A 22199-nucleotide genomic window follows, 5' to 3' on the forward strand; every position below is an offset into this window, starting at 1 on the left:
CGTCCCTGCACTCAGGCAGTAGAAACACGACAATGAAGAATGGTGCGATTTCATCCCATAAAACGCTCGTTTCGCCTGGAAAATGCTTTTCGAAAGTATTGATCTACTGTCTCAGCCATACCGGCTGATCTCCCGTGCACGTCATGATTCTGCAAGAAAAGGACAGACCCTCTACTTTCCCATAACCATTCTCAATATCAACGAAAAGCATAGGAAGCAGGGAATTCCAAACTGCTGTCGAAGGTGTTTCCTTGCATTCCAATAATCCTTCCATTACAATACTCGTTGTTCTTTGCATAATGCCAGCTGGTAAATCGACCAGAATCAGGCTAACTGGCCAAAGTTTGCTGAAAAATCTATAATCTTTCTACCCTTGACATATCGTTTACTTAGTGTTCCCTGACACGTGTACGCCGTCTATCGAAACGACAACTGACAAATTCAGATGGTCATCCTCCTCATCCTGCCAGCGTTCAGAAAAAAATGGACTTCTCAAGTTGTGATTCATACTTTCTCCTGATTTTAAACGTCTTCTTATTTCCAGAATTTCAGCCAAAAACGTTTCCACTAGCTCCAGAATTTGCCAGAATGCACCAATCCTCACAAAACTGACAACTACCGTACTCCCACATTGATCACTAAAACAACAAATTCCGTATTCTAGCAGTCACTTAAATCGAACTAACCACCCGGACATCCTCGCATTCAGGAATTTTCCACAGTTATTACATAAATAGTGAGTGGTGAATCGGTTCCTATTAAAATTCCACAGTTTCTCTGCTTCTTCTGCAACGCTGTCGTCATGTGCAACAAGATGTCTTTGGAATTCTAAATCTTTCACTACGTTTTCACCCTCCCTACCCTTCTCATACCTTGATTCGACTCTCAGGAAATACACGAGGACGCAACTACCAAAAGAGCTGGCGTAGAGACTACTTTTAACATTTCTCTCATTTCTGAAACTATTTTCAGCCCATCGCGCAACATTCTTTGAGTACCTGATACAGATTCGTTTTCTTCCGTCTGTTCATCATCCAATGTCATGTTGCTATTTCCTCCACTCAACACACCGGATTCTTCAATAATTGATATATCACAACCCTCATCCATTTCAACTTCTTCTTCTTCACTCTCATCTACTTCTAGCCATCCATTATCATTCGTTCTCCCTTCATTATTGTACGAATTCTGATCAACACCTGCACGACTTTCATCTGCAAAAACTTGGTTTCTTTTGGGCTATCTTAATAATTTCTTTCATACCTTCCGCTATATATTGTTCAAATAGCTTATAATTAGTTCGGGGCATTTTATTAAAATCAGAAATTACAAAAAATGATAATAAAAAAACGAAAACAAAACAAAATTCTGTTGAACCTTCAAATCTTTTGAAGAAAAAATGCCGGCGACTTCTTCGCGACTTGTCAATTTTTCGTCAATTATTCATCCACAAAACCCCATTCGCGATCATGCGTATTACTTGTCTCCCCATTTTCGCTACTTGTGAATAATTTCCGGTTTATTCGTCTGCATATGATAACTCGTACGTCGCGATTCACCTGTGTTACCGCCTGCGCCACACACCACGTCCTTGACTTCTTTTGTTCGAGGAATATAAGAGACTGCCACACCGCGCACTTTGAAATCATGAAAATAAACTTATGGGGGAAAAAATTATAAAACGTGAAACGGTGGCCTCGCGTCAGACTCTAAAAATTGGGTTTTTAGAACTTTAAATGTGGCAATTCGTGGCATTAGAAACGCCACGAACTGAAGAGAATTTTGAATTATTTCTCAACGATTCCATAGGAAATAATCAGAATTCGAAAGCGAAATGGGAAACTATTAGTAAGTTCGCAAGACAGTTTCCAACCAGATTTTTTGCAATTTTTTGTCATTTTTTCAGCTCACAACTCAACTTCAACTCAACCCCCGCCAATTCGTCGTCCCTAGTCTCCAACTCTACTTCACCACCAAAGGTAAGCGAAAGAATCAGATATTGTTCTGAAATTTGATTAGAAACTGATTCAAAAGTCGGAAATTAGGCAATATTGAGTGAGAAAACGGTGAAAAACGATGGAAAATTTGTTTTTTTTTTGAGCAGATTTTCAGTCGAAATTCCGAGTTACACACCTCGTTTTTTTCAAATTTCAGATCATTTTTAGGCTGAAAATCCGTCATTTTCTAGACCACTTTTTTTTCGAAAAATCGATAATTTCCGGCGCTAAGGGAGTTGGGGGGGGCCACTCAAATTTTCGAATTTTTAGGCTGATTTTTGGCTGAAGGTGTGAGGCTGAAGACGTGTGAGAGACACTTTTTTGTTACTTAACCTTTTTCTTAGGCTTAGGTTTCTTAGAAATTCGGGAAAAAAAATTTACAAAAACTATTAATTTGTCAATTTTTGTCGTTTTTTTCATTTTTTTTCCGAATTTCTAAGAAACCTAAGCCTAAGAGAATGGTGAAAAGTGGTCCCTCACAAGAATGACATTCATTGTGTGAGCCTTGTCCCTCTTTCAGCACACTGATTCGGAATCCCCCAAAAAAATTTTTTGAGTGGCCCCCCCCCCAACTCCCATAGCGCCTAATTTCCTAGAGTTTTATGTCAGAAAATCCAGTTTTTTTGACGGAAAATTCAATTTTTGAAGTTAAAATTTCATATTTCTTTCGAAAATGTCGGTTTTTCTTATTTATGACTGAAAAATTGACTGAAAATGACCCAAAATCGGTAAAAAACCGTCAATTTTTACTGAAATTTGACTGAAAATCGCTGAAATTGACTGAATGACCCCAAAATGAGATTTTTGCTGGAAATTAGCTGAAAATCGGTCAAAAATCGCGTCAAAATTGTTGTCTGTCGGTGTGTCTGAGCGTCCAAGTACCTTTGTTCTATAGATTTCAACGAGATTTGACTGAAAATCGGCCTTAAATTGCATTTTTAAACTGAAAAAATTGGGAAATTTTGCTGAAAATGACTGTAAATCGGCTCAAAATCGTCAAAATTGACATATGTTGACCGAAGAGTAAGAATAAAAACGTAATCAATACATTCTTTCAGAAACCCGTCGCATTCCCATCGAAATGGATCAAAGAAGGAGACAAAGAAGCTCTGAAAATCGTTCAGCGAATGAAGAAATGTCAAGGACACCCAAGACACAGGAAAGAACCGAAGATTGTGGAATTTCGTGGAGAGTTCTTCCATTCGTACAAATTCATGAGCATGCAAGGACCTCGGCGAAAACAAAACTACGGATTTCTATCGTGGCCTAAAGTTAGTCCTTTTAAATAAGAAGTTTGTTCTAACTTTAGTTTTTCAGCTGAAGTCGTACCACGTCGTCGCAATCGGGGAGAACACGGAAAATTTTTGGCTCCTGGTTATGGACAAAAACAACAACGAAAAGCGATACATGACGAAGCTCCCGAAACCAGACAAATTCGTCAAATTTCTCGCATAATCTACTCGTTGCTGTTTTTGTATTGATGACGATAGGATGATATGATTTGCTGCTGTATTATTATTTTATGAATAAATTCGAATTTTTATTGATATCAAGTATTTCAGAGATTTTACAACTAATTTCTCAACAGAAAATATACGAAAAATGTCGGAAAGCAACGATTTCCAGCTTAGAACATTAAGATGTTCTGGAAAATAAAATATTTTTCCCAGTACGACACTCCGAAATAACGCTAGCGCGTGTTGTTTACCGTAAATCCACACCAAGAGCCGAAGTCGTTTTCAGAAGGTCTTTGTGGGTTTTTGGCTTTAAAAATGGGTTTCCGGTGATTTTTTCAGAGATTTTCATTCAAAAAATCGTTAAAAGCGTTGCATTTAATGTATAATTGTTCGTAAAATTCAAAAAAAGTGAACATTTGCCGCAGAAAAGTAAAAATTAACGGGACATAATTTTTGTTCTCAAAAAAATAAATAGATTTCGATATTTTTTGTTGTTTTTGGTGCAAAAAGATAATTTACAATCTGTTTTCGTTGTGTAAATAGAAAAAAATCGTATAAAGGTCTTCAATTTCGTTTTTCGGTGGTTTTTTGTGATTGAGAGCGATCGCTCGTGAGTTTGGGCGGCATTTCGCTGGCCTAGAAATTCGACTTTGGCGATTCGCAATTTTCGCTTATTTTTGTCGTTTTCTTTCAATGAATTCGATAGTAAACGACAAAAATTGATAGGAACCTTACGAAAATTATTATTCAAGAAATTCAGCATCCCAATGGCATGAGTAATTTGAAAAACGTAGTAATTAGAGGACAATTAATATCTGAATTCAGGTGAAGATTAACATCAACGGCACGCTTTTTACAACTGCGCTCTACCGGAACTGAAAAAAAAATGTGTGGGAAATTCGGTGGAGCGCAGTTTTTGAACAATCTGAGTGGGATCTGAAGCACTAAAGATGCTGGAAAAAAAGAGAACAAGAATCACAATTTAAAATCGATGGAGGTCATGTGCTACCGTCTAAAAAATCATGGGGTATAGAGACACGAGATCACACTGAAATTCAAATTAATAGAGACCACAATCTTTAAGATTATCACGGATGATGATGTCGGTGACGGCGTCGAAAACGAATCGGATATTGTTGGTGTCGGTGGCACACGTGAAGTGACTGTACACTTCCTGGAAACAATTTATTGGATTAATTAGGTTAATTAATTTAGACTAATCAACGAACCTTATGAGCCTCTGACTCTCTCTTGTTCAACTTCTCGAATCGACTTCTGATATAGTTGGATGTCTCAGTCACACTATTTCCTCCCTCATATTCTGGAAAGCAGATTGTGAGTGGTGAGTGACGGATTCGTTCTTCGAAAACGTCCATCTTATTGAGGAATAGTATGACGGAAGTGTGTGGGAACCAACGACTGTTGACGATTGACGAGAAGAGTTGCAGGGATTCGTGCATTCGGTTCTGAAACGGAAACGAAATTGTTGAGTTTTGGAGTCCTAGGGAACGGAGGACGTGACCTATACCATTAGAAAGCTGAAATTATGCTGATTCTAAATATATATTCAGTATTTGGTCTCGAAAGCTGGTATTCGAGAAAAATGAGGTAAAAGTTTAGATGTTTAGGTCTAGACCTTATATTGCTATCTTAAGAATTCCGGGGTTTTTTTGTCATTTCGGCAGAGTTTTTGTCACTCTTGGCAAAGTGGAACTGAAAATTTCTTATCCGGAAGTCGGAAGTCGGGAGTAAAATTTTGAAAACGGAAGTTGGAAGCCGGAAGTCGGAAGTGAAAAAACACCCGGAAGTCGGAAGTTGGAAGTCGGAAGTCGGAAGTGAAAAAACACCCGGAAGTCGGAAGTTGGAAGTCGGAAGTCGTAATTAGATTTTTTCGCAAGTATTCAAAAACTCCAAGAGAAAAGATCATAAAATTGGCGGAAACCAGTGGAAAATTAGGTTTTTTTAAATCAGTGGAAAATTAGGTATTTTCGGAAATTCCACAGTTATGGAATGATGGAAGCCGGAAGTAAAATTTCTTATCCGGAAGTCGGAAATCGGAAGTCGGAATGATAAAAATGACCGGATTTTCCGGTTTTTTGAGTTTCCCATTTCCAGAATCTAAAATTTTAAATAAATTTTGAGTTTAAAAGACGACAATAGTACTTCATGAATCTTTAAAACTCGAAAAATGACTTGGTCTTGCAAGTTTAGCAAATCATTCGAAATTCTTAGTTCCGGATAACACAAATTATGCATCTATCTGTCTGTCGGTGTGTCCGAATGTCCAAAAATCCCAAATTTTGGTAGTCTTTCCAAGAAGTTACAAAGATTTGACATTTGCAGCTTTTTTGTCGTGTCTTTGACCCCATTTTTCTCGAATACCAGACCTCAAGAACTAAAACTGAATATATATTTGGAATCAACGTTTTCTCAGCTTTCCAATTATATAGGTCACATCCATGACCTTCCCAAGTTAGTGTTTACCATAGTCTTATCCTCGGCCAACTTCAAATCGTACTCACTGATCGCCACACAGAAGATGACTGCCGTGACACCTTCGAAGCAGTGAATCCATTTCTTGCGCTCTGATCGTTGACCCCCTACATCGAACATTCTGGAACAGACATATATTGTTATTGGTTAGACGATAACACCTCCAGGGTCTATAGCCAATTAACGACGTTTGTTATTTGTCTGGCTACTCTACTCCAGGGATTGTGACATCACAACTATACAAAACTCACTTAAAGTTCAAATCCTTGTACATGAAGTCTGTCTCCACAATACCGGTTGATTTGACACGTGCTCTGAGAATATCGTCTTGTGTCGGAAGATACGCTGGTGCAGAGAGACGGTCCAACGCATTCAGATAGTACTCGGCGGAGTCGTTGAGCTGGAATTCACGAGATCGTTTGAAACATTTCTTGATTCCTTCGTCATTCCAAAGATTCTTCATGAGATCTGCGAGTTCCAAAGTGAAGGCTTCCGGGAGGTCGAGGTTGTTCAGGTGGAGGTAGTGGGTCTCGAAGCGATGGGCGTCGGTTTTATTTGATGGGTCGGCGAATTCAATTTCGAGTGGACCCATCATACGGATCATGGCGAGCAGTGACTGGAAATAGTTTTGGAGACATGAGGGCTTATCAGAGCTGTGCGGAAGCGATTTTTCTTATTCGGAATTCGGAATTCGGAATTCCGCTACACTCTGGTGCTTATATACAAAGCACTACAAGCTATTCGTCAAAGCTCTCACAACTGCGCTCCACAGAAATTTTTTCTTTTGTTTCGGCAGAGCGCAGTTGTAAGAAGCCGCCAATGCTTACCTGCACCACATTGTTATAGATCACCGGTTTGTACTGCATCTGCTCCTGTCTGTTGAATCCGGTCTCATGAAGAATACGCATCTGACGGACGATCGTCGACTTTCCAGATTCTCCGGCGCCCAGAAGCAATAGTTTGACTTCATGCGAACACCGGTCGTTGTCTTGCCGGATCTGCTCATCGATCCACTTTGATCTCTTCTTCGCCTCCGATCCGGTGCTTTGAATGCAGCCCATGATGTGTGTAGAAGCAATGAACAATTTTTTTTTTCAAAAAATTACCTATAAAGCGAGAATTCATGTTGAAAAAACACAGAAAAGAATGAAGATAATTTATGAGTAGTATGTGGAAGATGATTGGCAGAACTGGTAGTTAGAGAGTTGGGGGGAAGAAAAGTTGTTTGAAGATGTTTGAAACCCCGCGTTTTTTCTAAGCTCAAAGGGAAAAGTGGTCCCATTAGAAAAATCGATTGCAACTATCAAAATCGCTCTCAAAACTCCTAAAACCACCAAAAACCATCCGTGGCCTAACTTCCGACTCGGTGGCCTAGAAAACCAAAACTCTCAAAAAACTGTCTCAAGAGTCAATTTTTGAAAACTAAGCGATCGGAACCAACAAAATTGCTCTCAAAGCTGCGAAAAACCACCTAAAATCCATCCGTGGCCTAACTTTTCGCCAGGTGGACTAGAAAACCAAAACTCTCAAAAAACTGTCTCAATGGTTAATTTTTGAAAACTAAGCGATTGGGAGCATGAAAATTGCTCTCAAAACTCCGAAAAACCACCAAAAACCATCCGTGGCCTAACTTTTCACAAGGTGGCCTAGAAAACCAAAACTCTCAATAACCTGTCTCTAGGGTCAATTTTTGAAAACTAAGCGATTGGAAGCAACAAAATTGCTGTCAGAGTCTAATAAAACAACGAAAATTCCAATAGCAGAACCCGTCACCCACTCGTCTCGTTTCAAACAAAAAATGAAAGACGTATTATCCACCAGGGAATGGTATACCTCGTGGTGTCTCGTCTCCTTCTAATTGTCTCTGTCACTAGGGGTTTCATTATGAATTATCAGTATTCATATTGCTTGTTTTCGAGATTGGAAAATTGCCGACGTCATCAAAGGTATAAAAGGGAGAGGAAGAGACAAGAGCTTTGAGTTCTAGGAGTTGGGAGCAAGTTCAGCGGAATCCGGTTTTTAAGATGGCGGAAGGAGGAAGGAAAAAAGTGGCGAACCCGGAAGGCGGAAACGAGGTCAAGAATAGCAGTTAGTCGGAAATTTGATACTTGAGAAGAATGAGGTACACAAGTACTCTCTAACGATGATATTGATGAAAATGATACTAAAAATGAAGAAAATCCCAAAAAGTTGTTCATTTCAGCGTTGGGAACAGCAGTTCGAGGCATACGGTCCGCCACAACAAAAATATTTTAATTTTCGAGTCGCGTTGCGTATGCGTCGCGGAACAGAAAGATACAAGAAATCAAAGTAAAATTTGAACTTGGCACCGTGCCAACCATTGTGCGACGGAGCACGTTTAGGCCACAAAACTTTAATGAAGATACTCTGTTCGAAAAATGGGCGGTATTCAATTTCTTCGTTATCAGAACCTCATGATCATTGTTTTCAGAAATGTATATAGTCGTTATGGGATTTCCTTGTCACACATGTTTTCAATTTTTATGTTTAATGTCACGAGTATAGTTCCTAGTTACCCGACTGTCTAGATGGAGGTGTCTAGGATATAGACAGAAGGAGGAGGAAGTGAAGAAGATTCTTGGAAACATGAAATGTCTATGTAAAAACAATTGAAAAAATCTCTAGGACACAAAATAAAAGAAAAATGGGGGAAGATGTCCGAAATCGAGCACTGCTATATTGAGACAGTCTGATTTAGGATGGTCATGGAGTTATGGGATGTAACCTATATCATGGAAAAGCTGAGAAAATGCTGATTTCAAATATACATTCAGTTTTTGCCTACGACATCTGGTATTCGAGAAAAACAAGGTCAAAGTTTAGGAAATTAGAGAATTTTACCATTTTAAGCCTAGTAAGGCTTAGCGCACAAGGCTCGGGGTACCTTAAAACGTGGATTATATGAAAAATGAAGTCAGGAATTTCAAAATTATATTGATATCTTTAGAGTTGGTCGAGTTTTCAGAGACTTAGAAAGATTTGAATAAAACGCAAACTTTTTACAGTTTTTTGCGATTTTCAAATCTTTCTGGAAACATACTGTGAAAAAAATAAAGTTTGGCCAAGGATTTTCAAAAAAAGTTTTCGCGCCCAAAACGTTTTAGTTCACAAACCCACTAAAGTGTTTTGGGTGCGAAAATTTTTTTTGAAAATCCTTGGCCAAACTTTATTTTTTTCACAGTAACCAAAATTTGAGTTTTTTAACACTGAGACATTAGGACACACCGACAGACATATAGACACAAAATTTATTCTTTTTGGTGGAGACTCAACAAAATCTAGAGAAATTAATATATTTTTGAAATTCTTGACATCATTTTTCATATAAACTACGTTTTAAAGTACTTGGAGTCTTGGGCCTGAAGCCTTAGGCCAAAAAAGGGGGTTTTTAAGCTTTGACCCCATTTTTTTAGAATACCAGGGATCGAGAGCCAAAACTGAATATATATTTGGAATCAGCGTTTTCTCAGCTTTCCAATGGTATAGGTCACGTCACATTTCTCCAAACTGACTTGATGACCCTAGTGAGTTTTGAAAGTTGAACAAAAGGAATAGTATTGGAGGTGAGACATCGTAATATACCTATCAGACTATTAAAAATCTATTCTAATTATCAAAAACACAGAATTTAAGGGAAATTTTTGCTTCCCAACCACCTACAATTCCAATTTCAAAAGAATCAAATAATTCAAAACCAAGACAACACATATGTGGATTCAAAACTATTCGGGGCGCCGTGTGAGAAGACAGTGTGAGGAGAGACCCAAAGAAACAGAGAAAATATTCACATTTGAATTCAAAAAGTGTCTCTCTCTCTCTTCTTCTTGTCATCCCATCGGTTAGTTCTGTCCTCCGTCCTGCGCAACATGATAGAAAGGACAGGAAGAGAGAGAGAGGGATAGAACAATGTAAAGGAATATGAGGGTGACGTCTCGTTTTGATTGGTGTCAGTATAGTGGATGGACATGTGTACATCTTCATCCACATAGCAACTGTTTCGGGAGACAGGTGTGGTCTCATGATTTCTTATATTTCAGAATTATGTAAACTACCAGCCTGGCTGCCGCGCTTCATCCGACTGGCCTCTCCTCATTTACTTGTTCACCTTCTCTCGAAAGTGTCCGCGTGGCCGAGTGGTCCAAGGCGGCGGTCTCTGCACAAGGAGCGCAAGTTCGATTTTGGTCCCGGCCGCTTTTCTTTCTCATTTCTCAAAATCTGCGGATAAGAATGATTTTTGACGTCCGAATGAGAAACTTCACCCCAAAAGTGCATTTTTTGATGCTAACACCTTGAAAATACACCGTTTAGTCGATTTTCAATCATTTTTTCAGTTGAGAATCGGAAAAATGTCAATTTTGTGGAATTTTCGAGCATTTTTGAGCTCAAACTAGAAAAAAACCGACTGAAAATCGAAAAAAAATTGAGTTTTTGTGTCAAAAAAAACATTTTTTCATCAAAATGGTCTCAAAAAAACTCAAAAAGCGGTCAATTATTAGCAAGCTGCGTATCCAAATGCCACAACGAAGCAGCGAATTGAAAAATTAAATTTTGAAAAAAATTTTGAATTTGGCGCCAAGTCTAGTGGAGCGCGTTTCCAACAAATGCGCGCTCTAATAGAAAACTCTTTTAAAAAATAACATAAAAAGTTAATGAGAAAATCGAAAAAAAAGTGAGCAGAATTGTATTCCACTCCGTCAGAATCAGACGGCGTCAGATTATATATCAGAATGTAGCTAGGACTGAAAATAGCGCTCCATTTCTTTTATTTTTGGAGCAATAACAACGAACAGAAAAGAAAATTAACAAAATTTAAAAAAACAAATTTAAAAAATCAACGCTTCTTATACAAACACGGCTTCAACTTCAATCCGTACGGCCGTTTCTGCTCGACTTTCTCGATTTTTCGAAATTCGAACATCATGAAATAGTCGGTGAGTTGACGACGGTTGGCCATCTCGAATCCCATTTTGGTGATCGCTTCGCAGAATTGTTTGATGGATACGAAACGGGAGGTGACTTCGGCGATTTTCAGGATACCGCTGGAAAAATATGGAAATATTTCGTAAAGGATCTTAGGTACAGTAACCCGGATCCTAAAAGCTAAACAATTAGATCCTAGATACAGTAACCCGGATCCTAGAAACGAAACATTTCGATCCTAGGTACAGTAACCCGGATCCTAAAACTAAACAATTAGATCCAAGGTACAGTAAGCCGGATCCTAAAAACTAAACAATTAGATCCTAGTTACAGTAACCTGGATCCTAAAACTAAACTTTTGGATCTTAGGTACAGTAAGCCGGATCCTAAAATTAAACAATTAGATCCTAGGTACAGTAACCCGGATCCTAAAACTAAACAATTAGATCATAGGTACAGTAATCCCTGGGATCTTCAAATCCTGGATCTAGCTACACTACAGTAATACGTAGGCATTAGGATCCTGGATCCAGCTATAGTAATCCCTCGGATCCTTGAATCCAGGATCTAGCTACAGTAATCCCTAGGATCCGAAGCTTTGAGTTTTTGGATCCAGCGATACAGTAATCCCTAGGATCCTCAAATCCTGGATCCAGCTACAGTAATCCCTAGGATCCGAAGTGTTGAGTTTGGATCCTAGAAACCTGGATCTACCTAGTAGCTACAGTAACCTCTAGGATCAATTCTAGATCCTAAACTCAATTTTCAGCCGATTTTCACCCCAATTTGTCTGCAATTTGTCTGTTTCCTTACCCAATTCTAAGAACTCTTCTGGCCTCTTTGATAAAATCATAAAGATTCGTTCCCATAAGAGATAGACAGAATATGACAATATCCGCAGATCCATCCTCTGCTGGAAGTTTCGACATGTCACAAGACTCGACTCGCTCGTTTACAGCCACCAAGTCGAAGGAGCGAATCTGGAATAATTTGGAAAATTTTTTGAAATTTTGTCTGAAATTTTCTCTGAAAATTTCTCTGAAACCAACCTTATGTTTCTCTCCAACAGCCTCCGCAATCTTCGCCTCACCACATCCCAAATCGAATACTGACTGTTGATCTGGTTTCGATTGGAGCCAACGGACGATCTCTCGGAGCGGATGATTCGGCCATTTTTTGACCTGAAAATACGGAAAAATTTAAAAATTTTTGGTGGAATTTATTCCAAAATGCTCCAATTTCGAAGAATTTCGGGTAATGAAGTCAAATTATTGAAATCTGGCGCGCCGAAGACGCGTTTTTCTACGATTTTCTGGGTCAAAATGAGTCATTTTCTCCCTAGACTTTTAGACTTGTCTGGCGCGCCTTTGACGCGTTTTTAAAGATTTTCAGCTTGAAATTATTAAAATTGGTTGTCATTAACGCGTTTTTGGTGAGAATTGGTTTAAAATATTTCAATTTCGAAATTGTTGAAATCTGGCTCGCCTATGACGCGTTTTTCTACGATTTTCTGGGTCAAAATGCGTAATTTTCAGTCATTTTTCTTCTTAGACTTTAAGAAAGGCGCGCCAGATCTTGTCTGGCGCGTCTTTGACGCGTTTTAATGATTTTGAGCAAGAAATTATCAAAATTGGTTGTCTGGCGTGTTATTAACGCGTTTTTGGTGAAATCTGGCGCGCCTATGACGCGTTTTTCTACAGTTTTCCGGCGCGAAATGCTCTATTTTCAGTCATTTTTCTTCTTAAACTTTTAGACTTGCCTGGCGCACCTTTGACGCTTTTTCTAAAGATTTTCTGCTTGAATCTTTGAAAACGCGTCAAGGGTGCGCCAGACACGTCTAGGAGTCTAGGGAGAAAAATTACTGAAAATGACACATTTTGAGCCAGAAAATCGTAGAAAAACGCGTCTCAGGCGCGCCAGATTTCAAGAATTTCAAAAATGGAATATATTGAACCAAATCTCACCAAAAATGCGTTAATGACACGCCAGACAACCAATTTTGATAATTTCAAGCATTAATCTTTAGAAAACGCGTCAAAAGCGCGCCAGACACGTCTAACAGTCTAAGGAGAAAAATGACGCATTTCGCGCCGGAAAATCGTAGAAAACGCGTCTAAGGCGAGCCAGATTTCAAGAATTTGACTTCATTACCCAAAATTCTTCAAAATTGAAGCATTTTGAAATAAACTCCACCAAAAATTTGAATTCTTGCGGAAATTTTATCTTTTTCACAGTAATAGACCACTTTTTCCGGGTTTTACACTTATTTGAAGCCAAAATTTGTTTAAAAAACCGATTTTCCTCATGAAATATTGTTCAAATTCGACATTGACTGAAAATGACGCATTTTGAGCCAAAAAAAACGGTGAGAAACGCGTCAATAGCGCGCCAGACACCTCAAAGAGTCTAAGGTAAAAATAACTGAAAATGGAGCATTTTGAGCCAGAAAATCGTAGAAAAACGCGTCTCAGGCGCGCCAGATTTCAAGAATTTCGAAATTGAAATATTTTGAACCAAATTTTACCAAAAAACGCGTTAATGACACGCCAGGCAACCAATTTTAATCTTTTCAAGCCGAAAATCGTAGAAAACGCGTCTTAGGCGCGCCAGATTTCAAGAATTTGACATCATCACCCAAAATTCTTCGAAATTGGTGTAAAATTCTCAAATTTTCAGTACCTGATCCGCAAAGCCCTTATGATACAAATCAAAGGCGGTCCTATCCTCCTTAAAGAAATCAAACGCCTCGGATCCAGTGCATGTATACAGTTTCTCGTTCAAGTATCTGAATCGTCCGGCGTCAAGTCGCTTCTTGGCGTCAGCAATCTTATCGACGACTTCAGAATCCTCAGTGACGTCATCTGCCTTCTTCTCAACGACTTCTGGCTTGAATTTCTTCTTTTTCGGTCCTCGTTTTTTCTTCTTTTTGGTCACGTCTTCTGATGCTTCCAGAATCATCGATTCTTCTGGATTTTCAGAAGTTTTCTTTTCAGCTGCCGCTTTTTTCGCCGCAAGTTTTCGAACCTTATTTCTCCACGGTCTCTTTTTCTTCTTCTCCGTCGTCGCCGCCGCTTCAGAATCCCCCGACGTCTTCAACCATTTCTCTACCTTCTCCTTTTTCTCGGCTGGCGCACCTTCGCCGCTTTTTTCATCATCGTTCTTTCGCTTCTTCGCCATTTCTAACTTGATTTAATATGATTTGAAGATTGCTATTGAAATCGATTTAAAAAATTCATAAGAATGCTTAAAATATGCACTAGATTTGGGGGTCTCGAGTATAACGATTTGAAGCATTTTTATTCGGAAAATGAGTGGGGATCCGATGGAGGGGTATACAGGGGAATAAAGAGTAAAACAGTAGTTTTTGGGTAAAATTGGGGAAAAAAGAACAGAAAAAACAAAACAATAACAAGTGAAAGAAGAATAATAGAAACAGTAATAAAAAAGGAAAATTAACGCCAATCGGTTTTTCCGTTTCCTCTCTTTCCACAGAACAAATGCTTCGGTTTGAGGTCGTAGACGTGTCGATCGGCTTCTCCCTTCTTGGCTTCACGACGGAGTCCTCGCATCGCTTTCGTACGCAACTTGTCCACATGAGCACGTTTCTCCTCGTCTGGGAACGCGAGCTCGTCACGTGGAGCTGGACGGACGGCACTGAGACTACGGGCACGTCCAACTTTCATCTGAAAGAAGCAAGGAATTAATAGAAATGAGAGGAATCTATTAGCATGGTACGCTTTTTACAACCGCGCTCTACCGAAAACACAGTTTTTGACCCATTTTCGCCACAATTTACAGAAAATTCATGAAAAGTAGCGAAAATTGGTTTTAAAAAACTGTGAAAAGCTGCGTCTCTCTCGCCGTTACCCTCTCGTTTGCGATGGGGCGCGGTTGTAAGAGGGGTGGACTGCTAATAGAAGAGCGACGACTACAAACCTTCTTTCCTAACTGTGGCTTGGCACACTGTCCTTGCAGATTCTTCATCTTCTTCGTATCAATATCCACACCCAACTCTCCCAACTCGTGCTCCAATCGTGACATAGATCTCTCCCTCTTTCTGGTATGAACACGTGATCCGACTCTTCCAGCGATTCTCTTGTTAACAGTGTGTTCCAGCGTGAGCAACTTCTCCTTCTCTCTGATCTGTAGTGCCAGTGCCATCTTCTCTTTGGTCTCCTCATCGTCACTATCCAAATCTGACTCATACTCTCCGGCTTGTTCGAGAAGTTCCTCCTCTTTCAGAAGGCTTTCAAGTTTCTGTTGAATCTCTGGATCAACGAAATCAGCGAGATTGTGACCTTCCCAGATTTCTGGAACAATATCGTACTTCTCATCTGGATTTTTGAGCATGTAATGTTTCTTCAAGTCCAGAATATAGTCATCCTCCATAGCCAACTCGATCTCGCGCTCCAAACGGCGCATGTTCTCATCTCTGAATTCGTTGACAGCTCCAGCGCTAGCTCCAACAGTTTCCACATCATCAACATCCATGGCATTCTCAGCAGCAAGCTTCTTAGCAGCACGCTTAGCTGCCAAGCCAGGTGGCACGAATGGAGCACGAACTTTCTCGTCACGAGGTGCTGGATAGGCAACAAAGACGCGATTCAGCACAGAATCCTCGATATTTGTGATCTTTTTGGCTTGAATCTTAGCCTCGACACGTTGAGCCAAAAGCTCATCGCAAGCACGATCTCTGAGTGACATAACTCCTTCTTGAGTCAGCGTTGAAGTCTCGACGATTGGGATTCCCTCTTTCTCGAGTTGATCCAAGAGAGCCGCCTTCTCAGCTGGCAAATCTCCACGATGTCTGATGTCGACCTTGTTCAAACCGATGAGAACTGGCTTGTTGGCGAAAAGTGGGCGAATCGACTCGAAAAGATGGAGTTGTTCTTCAATGGTACGATCGCACTGCTCCGAGACGTCCATCATGAAGAGAACGGAGGCTTTCAAGTGAGCGAGAGCAGTGACAGCTTGCATTTCGATAGTGTTACGATCCTCCAATGGTTGATCGAGAATTCCGGGGGTATCGATTACCTGGAAGATTAATGTAAAGGAAAATAGCTTGACTGGATGGATCTCTTACCTGCCATCTAAGGAAACGATAATCCAAATGTCCAACATAGAGAGCTTTAGTGGTGAAAGCGTACGGCTGAACTTCAACGTCAGCACGAGTCACATTATTGATAAACGATGACTTTCCGACATTAGGGAATCCACAGAGAATCAAAGTACGAGTTGAGGGATCGATACTTGGAAGACGAGACAAATGTTGACGGACTTGTTCCAAATACTCGAAACTTGACTTTTGTCTCTTCAACAACTTGACCATACGTCCCAAAGCGGCACGTTTGAGCATCTTACAACGGTAGAGAGAGTCGGCGTACTTCATGAGACGAACGTATTCACGAGCGATTCCGTCGATGAGATGACGTGCGGTGTTCATTTGACCCAACGCGATTTTGTAGTGATCACGATCGTAGAGAATGTTCATCAAATCCGAATAAAACGGATGAATTTCCTCCATTTTTGGGAATTCGTTGATGATTTGGGTGAGTTTGTCGTGAAGCGTTTGTTGGAGGAACTTGATTTTGCGAGCGTAGAACGCACGAATTCTTCCGATCGAGTATTGACGATGGACGACAGTTGGAGTCTTTCTTTGCGTTTTCGACAAAACGACATCTTTCAATTCCTGGAAATAGCAAAAATAATGTTGAAAATTCGATATTTTGGCATTACCGATGCGTTCGGAACGACAGTGATTCGTTTGAAATTGTACATTGACGTCATTTTTGAAGATGACGACTTATGTGTAACCCTTGTTGAGACTTCTGCAAAAATTTCGAAATTGGGTGAAAATACGGAAATTTTCGCAAAAATAACAGGAAGACAGGAGCGAAACGGTTGAAATATAGTTTTTGTAAGCATAAAAAGAGAAAATGCGGCTAAAAAATACATCAATAGGTCAAATATCGGTGAATGGCCTAAACAACGGAAAATATTGATTTTTCACCCGAAAATCTTGCGAAATAGCTTATTTTCTGTGTTAAATTCAATAGATTTATTATTTTTCTAAATTTTGCAGCCAAAAAACTCAAGAAAACCCCTAAAATAGTTTCGAAAACCGACGGAAACTCGCTGAAAATAAAAAATTCACCTGACCCGAAAGTCTGCAGAAGTGCGTCGCGGTGAACCAAAGTCCGCAAACACCGCGCTGCAGACCGTAGCCCCTCTAAAAATTCCATTTGCACCATCCCGACTGAATTCTGAATCTGAAGCCAGAATTCTGAATTCTGAACTAAAAAACTAAAAAATGAGAATTCCCCCAAAACTCCGAGCACATATTTATGCTTCTGGACTGTTTGTATTCGTCACCGGCGCCGCCTATTGCGCCTATACTGGAGCAATGGAAATTCGAGTGAGTTTTTATCGTTTTTAGCTGAAATTATACATAATTCTACCTTCAGAAGTGGTCAATGTCAGCTCCACGTCTTCAACATCAAGAAATGGAGGACTATTTGAGATTCAAAGAAGAGCAAGCGCGAAGGAAGGTGGCTCCGCCTGTTTAGAAGATTTTTGTAGTTTTTTTCTGTAGACTTACGGGTTTTTAATTAGTTTTGTTTGTTATTCTGTTTAATAAACATTTTTTAATAACAATTTTCTGCTGCCTTCTTCTTCGTTGTCGATTTTCAGTTAATTATTATTTCTTGACTTAAAAATCACATTTTTAGGAGTTTTTCGTTCGAAACAACCTAAAACTTCACTCAAAAGCACTGCGACGTGATCCGACACCTGAAAACCTTAATTTTTATGACTTTCTGATGCTGAAAATGTCAGAAAATATTTGCTATTTTCAGCCAAAAATGCCCATTTTCAGTCAAAAATTGCATATTTTCAGCAAAAAATAGCTCGTTTTTGACTACTGTGTGTCGGATTACGTCGTAGTTTATATTTTCACCTCGAAATTCTTAAAAATAACAAAAATTCCAGAAAAATGAGCGATAACACACATGCGCCGCCGCCACCGAAGCGATCAAGGATTGAAGGAGAGAGTCAGAATGCAGAGGTTTGTCAATTCTGAAAAGTTTAAATAGAAATCAGATTTATTTTCAGATAACATCAACTAACTCTACTAATGCTACTAACCGATGCGAAAACTCCGTGTTTCTCCTCAAGCCAGTGATTTCTTCTCAAGCAATTCAGATCCAGCCTGAAATGCTCTCAACGACTGGAAAGTACTTCGTGTTGAAGCGTGTCGTCAAAAGTGTTAAAGAAATCGAGGAGAAGCGGATTGTTACAGAAGTAGAAGAACATTTCGGGTTCCACTGGTATGATATCGACTATAGCTTCTTCATTTTTGTAGTTTTGGAAAAATTTTCGGATTTTCGGTAATTTTTCCGCTAAAAATCTCGATTTTTGACCAATTCTAGCCAAAAATCCGGATTTTCACTCAATTTCTCAATGAAAATCCTGATTTTCGGCTATTTTGCGCTGAAAATCCGGATTTTTGGCCATTTTTTCGTTGGAAATCCAGGTTTTCACTCAATTTTTTACTGGAAACCCGGTTTTCCTCTTATTTTTACTGAAAATCCGGATTTTCCATAGTTGTCCAGGCCCGGCCCGGGCCGGGCCGGGCCGGGCCTTGTCGGCGAAATCAGGGCCCGGCCCGAAGGCCCGGGCAAATTGGCGCGAAAGTCAAATTTTCAAATTTTTTCAAATTTTTTTTTGAATTTTTTCGCGAAAAAGTCACATTTTCGACTATCAGTCAGAATTAGAAGAAATTCTGAAAAATAGTCAAAAATGGTCACATTTCCGATAAAAAATTGAAAAAAATTCGAAAAAAAAATTGGAGAAAAAGGGTCGTTTTTTGAAGCCGGGCCTTCGGGCCGGGCCGGGCCTTGAAAATTTTCTACCGGCCCGGCCCGGCCCGGCCCGGGCCTTCGGGCCTTGCCGGGCCGGCCCGGGCCTTGACAACTATGGGATTTTCGATCATTTTTTCGCTATAAATCTTGATTTTCGATCAATTTTTGCTGAAAATCTGGGCTTTCCTTTAATTTTGACTGAAAATCTGGATTTTCGATCAATTTTTCGCTATAAATCTTGATTTTCGATCAATTTTTGCTGAAAATCCGGGTTTTCCTTTAATTTTGACTGAAAATCTGGATTTTCGATCATTTTTTCGCTAACAATCCAGGTTTGCACTAATTTCTAGCCAAAAATCCGGATTTTCGATCACTTTCTGCCGAAAATCCCCTTCTTCGTTCCGAAACTTGGATTTTCCACTCTTAATATTTGTAATTTTAGGGTAATGGTACGAAAACTGGAAGGCGACCGTGTCAGATTCCTCGTCCACTGCTTTCGATGGCCGAACACGGAAAACTGGTCGATCGAAGTTGATACGAAACTAGTCGTCCGCACAAATCGGATCAGAGCAGTCCGTGACGGCTACCAGACATTAACGACCGAATTAATCATTCTTCCCACTTCGGGACGTTCATTATCGATTGAATGGGAGGAATTGAAACAATACTTGCTTGTGGATGAAGTGACTGTGGAAATTCATGTAAAGATCAAGAAGACGACGAGAATTTACAAAGATAATCTGAGAAGTTTCGACGACGAGACAATGAAAGTATTCTCGGATGTCGTACTGGTCGTCAAGGACAAGAAATTCTTCCTTACGAAACAGGTAATTTAAAGATTTCTGAATATTAGCATTGCACTTTTGTTTTACAACTGCGCCCCACCGCAAACGAGAGAGTATCGGTGAGAGAGACGCAGAGTTTTTACTCGCAACGACACAGATTTTCACAGTTTTTGTTTTTATCCTAAAATTTTGGATCCTGGATCTGGATCCAAAATTTTAGGATCGGGGTTACTGTAGGTTTTGGATCCTGGATCCAAAATTTCAGGATCGGGTTACTGTAGGTTTTGGATCCAGGATCCAAAATTTTAGGATCGAGGTTACTGTAGGTTTTGGATCCAGGATCCAAAATTTTAGGATCGGGGTTACTGTAGGTGTACCCACCCCGGGAGGCCAGGATGACTAGAGCATTGCAGAAGCCTAAGCCTCAGCTCCCAAAGGGGTACTGTAGCATAGATATAGGATCGGGGTACGGTAGCGGGATCCTGGATCGCAGTGAAGCCCAGAACAACCCAAAAAACTCAAAATTTGCAAGATTTTTCGATTTTTTTGGTGAAAAAGTCAATGATTCAGAATTATAGCAGCCTACGGTGGGTAATAAGTTCTGATGAATGCGTTTTTCAGCTCCTCGCCGTCCATTCTTCGTACTTCAAGGCGCTTTTCTTGGGACCGAATCGCGAATCAAGGAGAACTGAGATCAAATTGACAGGAATCGATCCGGCCGACATCCAAAACTATCTGGAATTGCTATGGGGAGACAATTCGATCGATGAGATCACTATCGAAGGAATTCTTCTGGTGGCTGACAAGTACGACACTCCACTGGCCGCTCGAAAATGCGAACAATTTCTACTCGAGAAGTTTGAGAAGGAATTGAAGAAAAAGTTGCAGTTGTCGGTGAAGTATAATCTGAAAACACTGAAGGTAAATTTTGATTAACAGCTTCATTCGAAATCAGTTATCATTTTTAGAAGCATTGCCTCAACAAGATCAAATCGATTGCCGATATTCGATCCCTGCTGCCAGTGAATGTCGGTGAACTGGATCCATCGATTATGCAGGAACTTTTCAAGAAATCACTCGCCTTTCACAATACCCAATAGTACAATGCCCAAAGAGCTCTCATTTCTTCAAATTCTTCAAAATCTGCAATTATGTTTTCCAAAGATCTCATTATTACTGTGCCATTTTTAAATTGATATTTATTGTGATGCCTTTAAAATGTTGTAAAATGATAAATTATTGTGATCCCTTCTATTTTCCGTTCCTCCCGCTCCGTTTTCTAGCAGAAATCTCTCCGAATATCTAAAAGAAATCACTCAAAATCTGCAAAATTTAATTAAATCAATGGTTTTCCGCATAACAAAGCAAGCGCGCTCCAGCGAACCTCTCCGTGTACTCCTCTCGGACAACGCCGAAATACACGTCTATCTTTGTTTCAGCGCTTTTTCACCACCTTTTCGAACGATTTCTCTGAAATTTTTTACTTTTTTTTGCAGATGAGCTCTCAATTTTGCGCCAGGAACTTGCTAACAAGCTGCTCAAAAGTTTTTACGGCAGGTAAGGAAGGAAATAATAAAAAAGTGAAAAAAAAACTCGGAAAATGTTCTCATTTTCTAATTTTAAGAGCGCAACAACGCATGGAGAGCAAGTTTGGGTAAAATAAGTCGTCGAGACTATCTTCACAGATATCAAGTCAAATTCATCCGTCCCGATGGATCGACTATTATGGTGCCGGCCAGTGAACCAAGACAGGTTGGCGTTTCGAAGCGAAATTTGCAAGGAAAACTGATTTTTGATGCGAAAAATGCGAAAATTCATGAAATTTCAGTCTGGAAGTGCTAAAATTCTGTTGAAATTGGCCTCGTCTGATTTTTCTCCAATTTTCACTTTGGAATTTGAGTTTTACCGGATTTAAAGGTTATTTTTGGGGTTTTTCCCTGAAATTTTCATTCAGCGGACATCCAGACACACAGACACACAGACAGACAGAGAAAATCTTTAAAAAACTCGCAAATTCGCAGATTTTGTTCAAAAAAACTCAAAAATTCTATGAAATTTGTCAAAAATCCGCGAAAAAAGCAGTTTTTTCCCATGAAAATCGTTAATTTCCAGACATTCCAATCGGCGATCGATTTGAAACAACTCAGCGAAGACGAACGACGACAGAGACTGGCGGCACGCAAACCGAAGGCTAAGATTACCAAGACGGTCAGTCAAAATGAGCATTTTCAGTTAAAAAATTGAGGAAAATCCGGATTTTTGGCTAGAAATGGTCGAAAATCCGGATTTTCTGTTAAAAAATTGCTGGAAATCCACATTTTCAGTTAAAAAATTGAGGAAAATCCGGATTTTCAGTTAAAAAATTGAGGAAAATCCGGATTTTCAGTTAAAAAATTGAGGAAAATCCGGATTTTCAGCAAAAAAAACATGAAAATCCCCATTTTCAGCTAAAAAAATGTGTTTCAGGAAGTTATCGATGACACCTTCGATGAGAGCGAGTATATGAAGTTTTGGTCGGCGTCGGGAGCACAGAAGACGTCGAAAAATTAGAATTTTTATAATCTTCTTGAGTAGTTTCTGGATTTTTAGTAGAATTTTCATTTTATTGTTATAAAGACTCGTTTTTTTCCTATTAATCTTTGTTATATGCGTTTTGACGCAATTTGT

General features: G+C 39.6%; 6 protein-coding genes across 6 annotated transcripts; 3 read left to right on the plus strand and 3 right to left on the minus strand.

Moving 5' to 3' along the window:
- Positions 1 to 4514: 4514 nt before the first annotated feature.
- GCK72_016133 (uncharacterized protein) lies at positions 4515 to 7008 on the minus strand (the record flags this gene model as incomplete). Its single annotated transcript, XM_003094776.2, has 5 exons — positions 4515 to 4628; positions 4684 to 4920; positions 5939 to 6068; positions 6199 to 6563; positions 6775 to 7008. 5 exons carry the CDS (start codon positions 7006 to 7008, stop codon positions 4515 to 4517), a joined length of 1080 nt encoding a protein of 359 aa, XP_003094824.2.
- Positions 7009 to 10799: 3791 nt separating this feature from the next.
- GCK72_016134 (uncharacterized protein) lies at positions 10800 to 14065 on the minus strand (the record flags this gene model as incomplete). Its single annotated transcript, XM_053731344.1, has 4 exons — positions 10800 to 11007; positions 11702 to 11868; positions 11938 to 12069; positions 13568 to 14065. The coding sequence occupies 4 exons, from the start codon at positions 14063 to 14065 to the stop codon at positions 10800 to 10802; spliced, it is 1005 nt and encodes a 334-aa protein (XP_053586116.1).
- A 275-nt stretch (positions 14066 to 14340) lies between these two features.
- On the minus strand, positions 14341 to 16675 carry GCK72_016135 (uncharacterized protein; the record flags this gene model as incomplete). Its single annotated transcript, XM_053731345.1, has 4 exons — positions 14341 to 14571; positions 14825 to 15922; positions 15972 to 16577; positions 16625 to 16675. The coding sequence occupies 4 exons, from the start codon at positions 16673 to 16675 to the stop codon at positions 14341 to 14343; spliced, it is 1986 nt and encodes a 661-aa protein (XP_053586117.1).
- A 523-nt stretch (positions 16676 to 17198) lies between these two features.
- Positions 17199 to 17454, plus strand: GCK72_016136 (uncharacterized protein; the record flags this gene model as incomplete). Its single annotated transcript, XM_003090455.1, has 2 exons — positions 17199 to 17303; positions 17353 to 17454. The coding sequence occupies 2 exons, from the start codon at positions 17199 to 17201 to the stop codon at positions 17452 to 17454; spliced, it is 207 nt and encodes a 68-aa protein (XP_003090503.1).
- A 425-nt stretch (positions 17455 to 17879) lies between these two features.
- Positions 17880 to 20632, plus strand: GCK72_016137 (uncharacterized protein; the record flags this gene model as incomplete). Its single annotated transcript, XM_003090454.2, has 5 exons — positions 17880 to 17951; positions 17999 to 18213; positions 19190 to 19574; positions 20154 to 20453; positions 20501 to 20632. The coding sequence occupies 5 exons, from the start codon at positions 17880 to 17882 to the stop codon at positions 20630 to 20632; spliced, it is 1104 nt and encodes a 367-aa protein (XP_003090502.2).
- A 396-nt stretch (positions 20633 to 21028) lies between these two features.
- On the plus strand, positions 21029 to 22082 carry GCK72_016138 (uncharacterized protein; the record flags this gene model as incomplete). The annotated part of the gene is made up of 4 exons (XM_053731346.1): positions 21029 to 21089; positions 21157 to 21284; positions 21645 to 21740; positions 21999 to 22082. The coding sequence occupies 4 exons, from the start codon at positions 21029 to 21031 to the stop codon at positions 22080 to 22082; spliced, it is 369 nt and encodes a 122-aa protein (XP_053586118.1).
- Positions 22083 to 22199: the final 117 nt, after the last annotated feature.

The sequence above is a fragment of the Caenorhabditis remanei genome, chromosome IV (assembly GCF_010183535.1).
Source record: "Caenorhabditis remanei strain PX506 chromosome IV, whole genome shotgun sequence".
Lineage (NCBI taxonomy): Eukaryota > Metazoa > Nematoda > Chromadorea > Rhabditida > Rhabditidae > Caenorhabditis > Caenorhabditis remanei.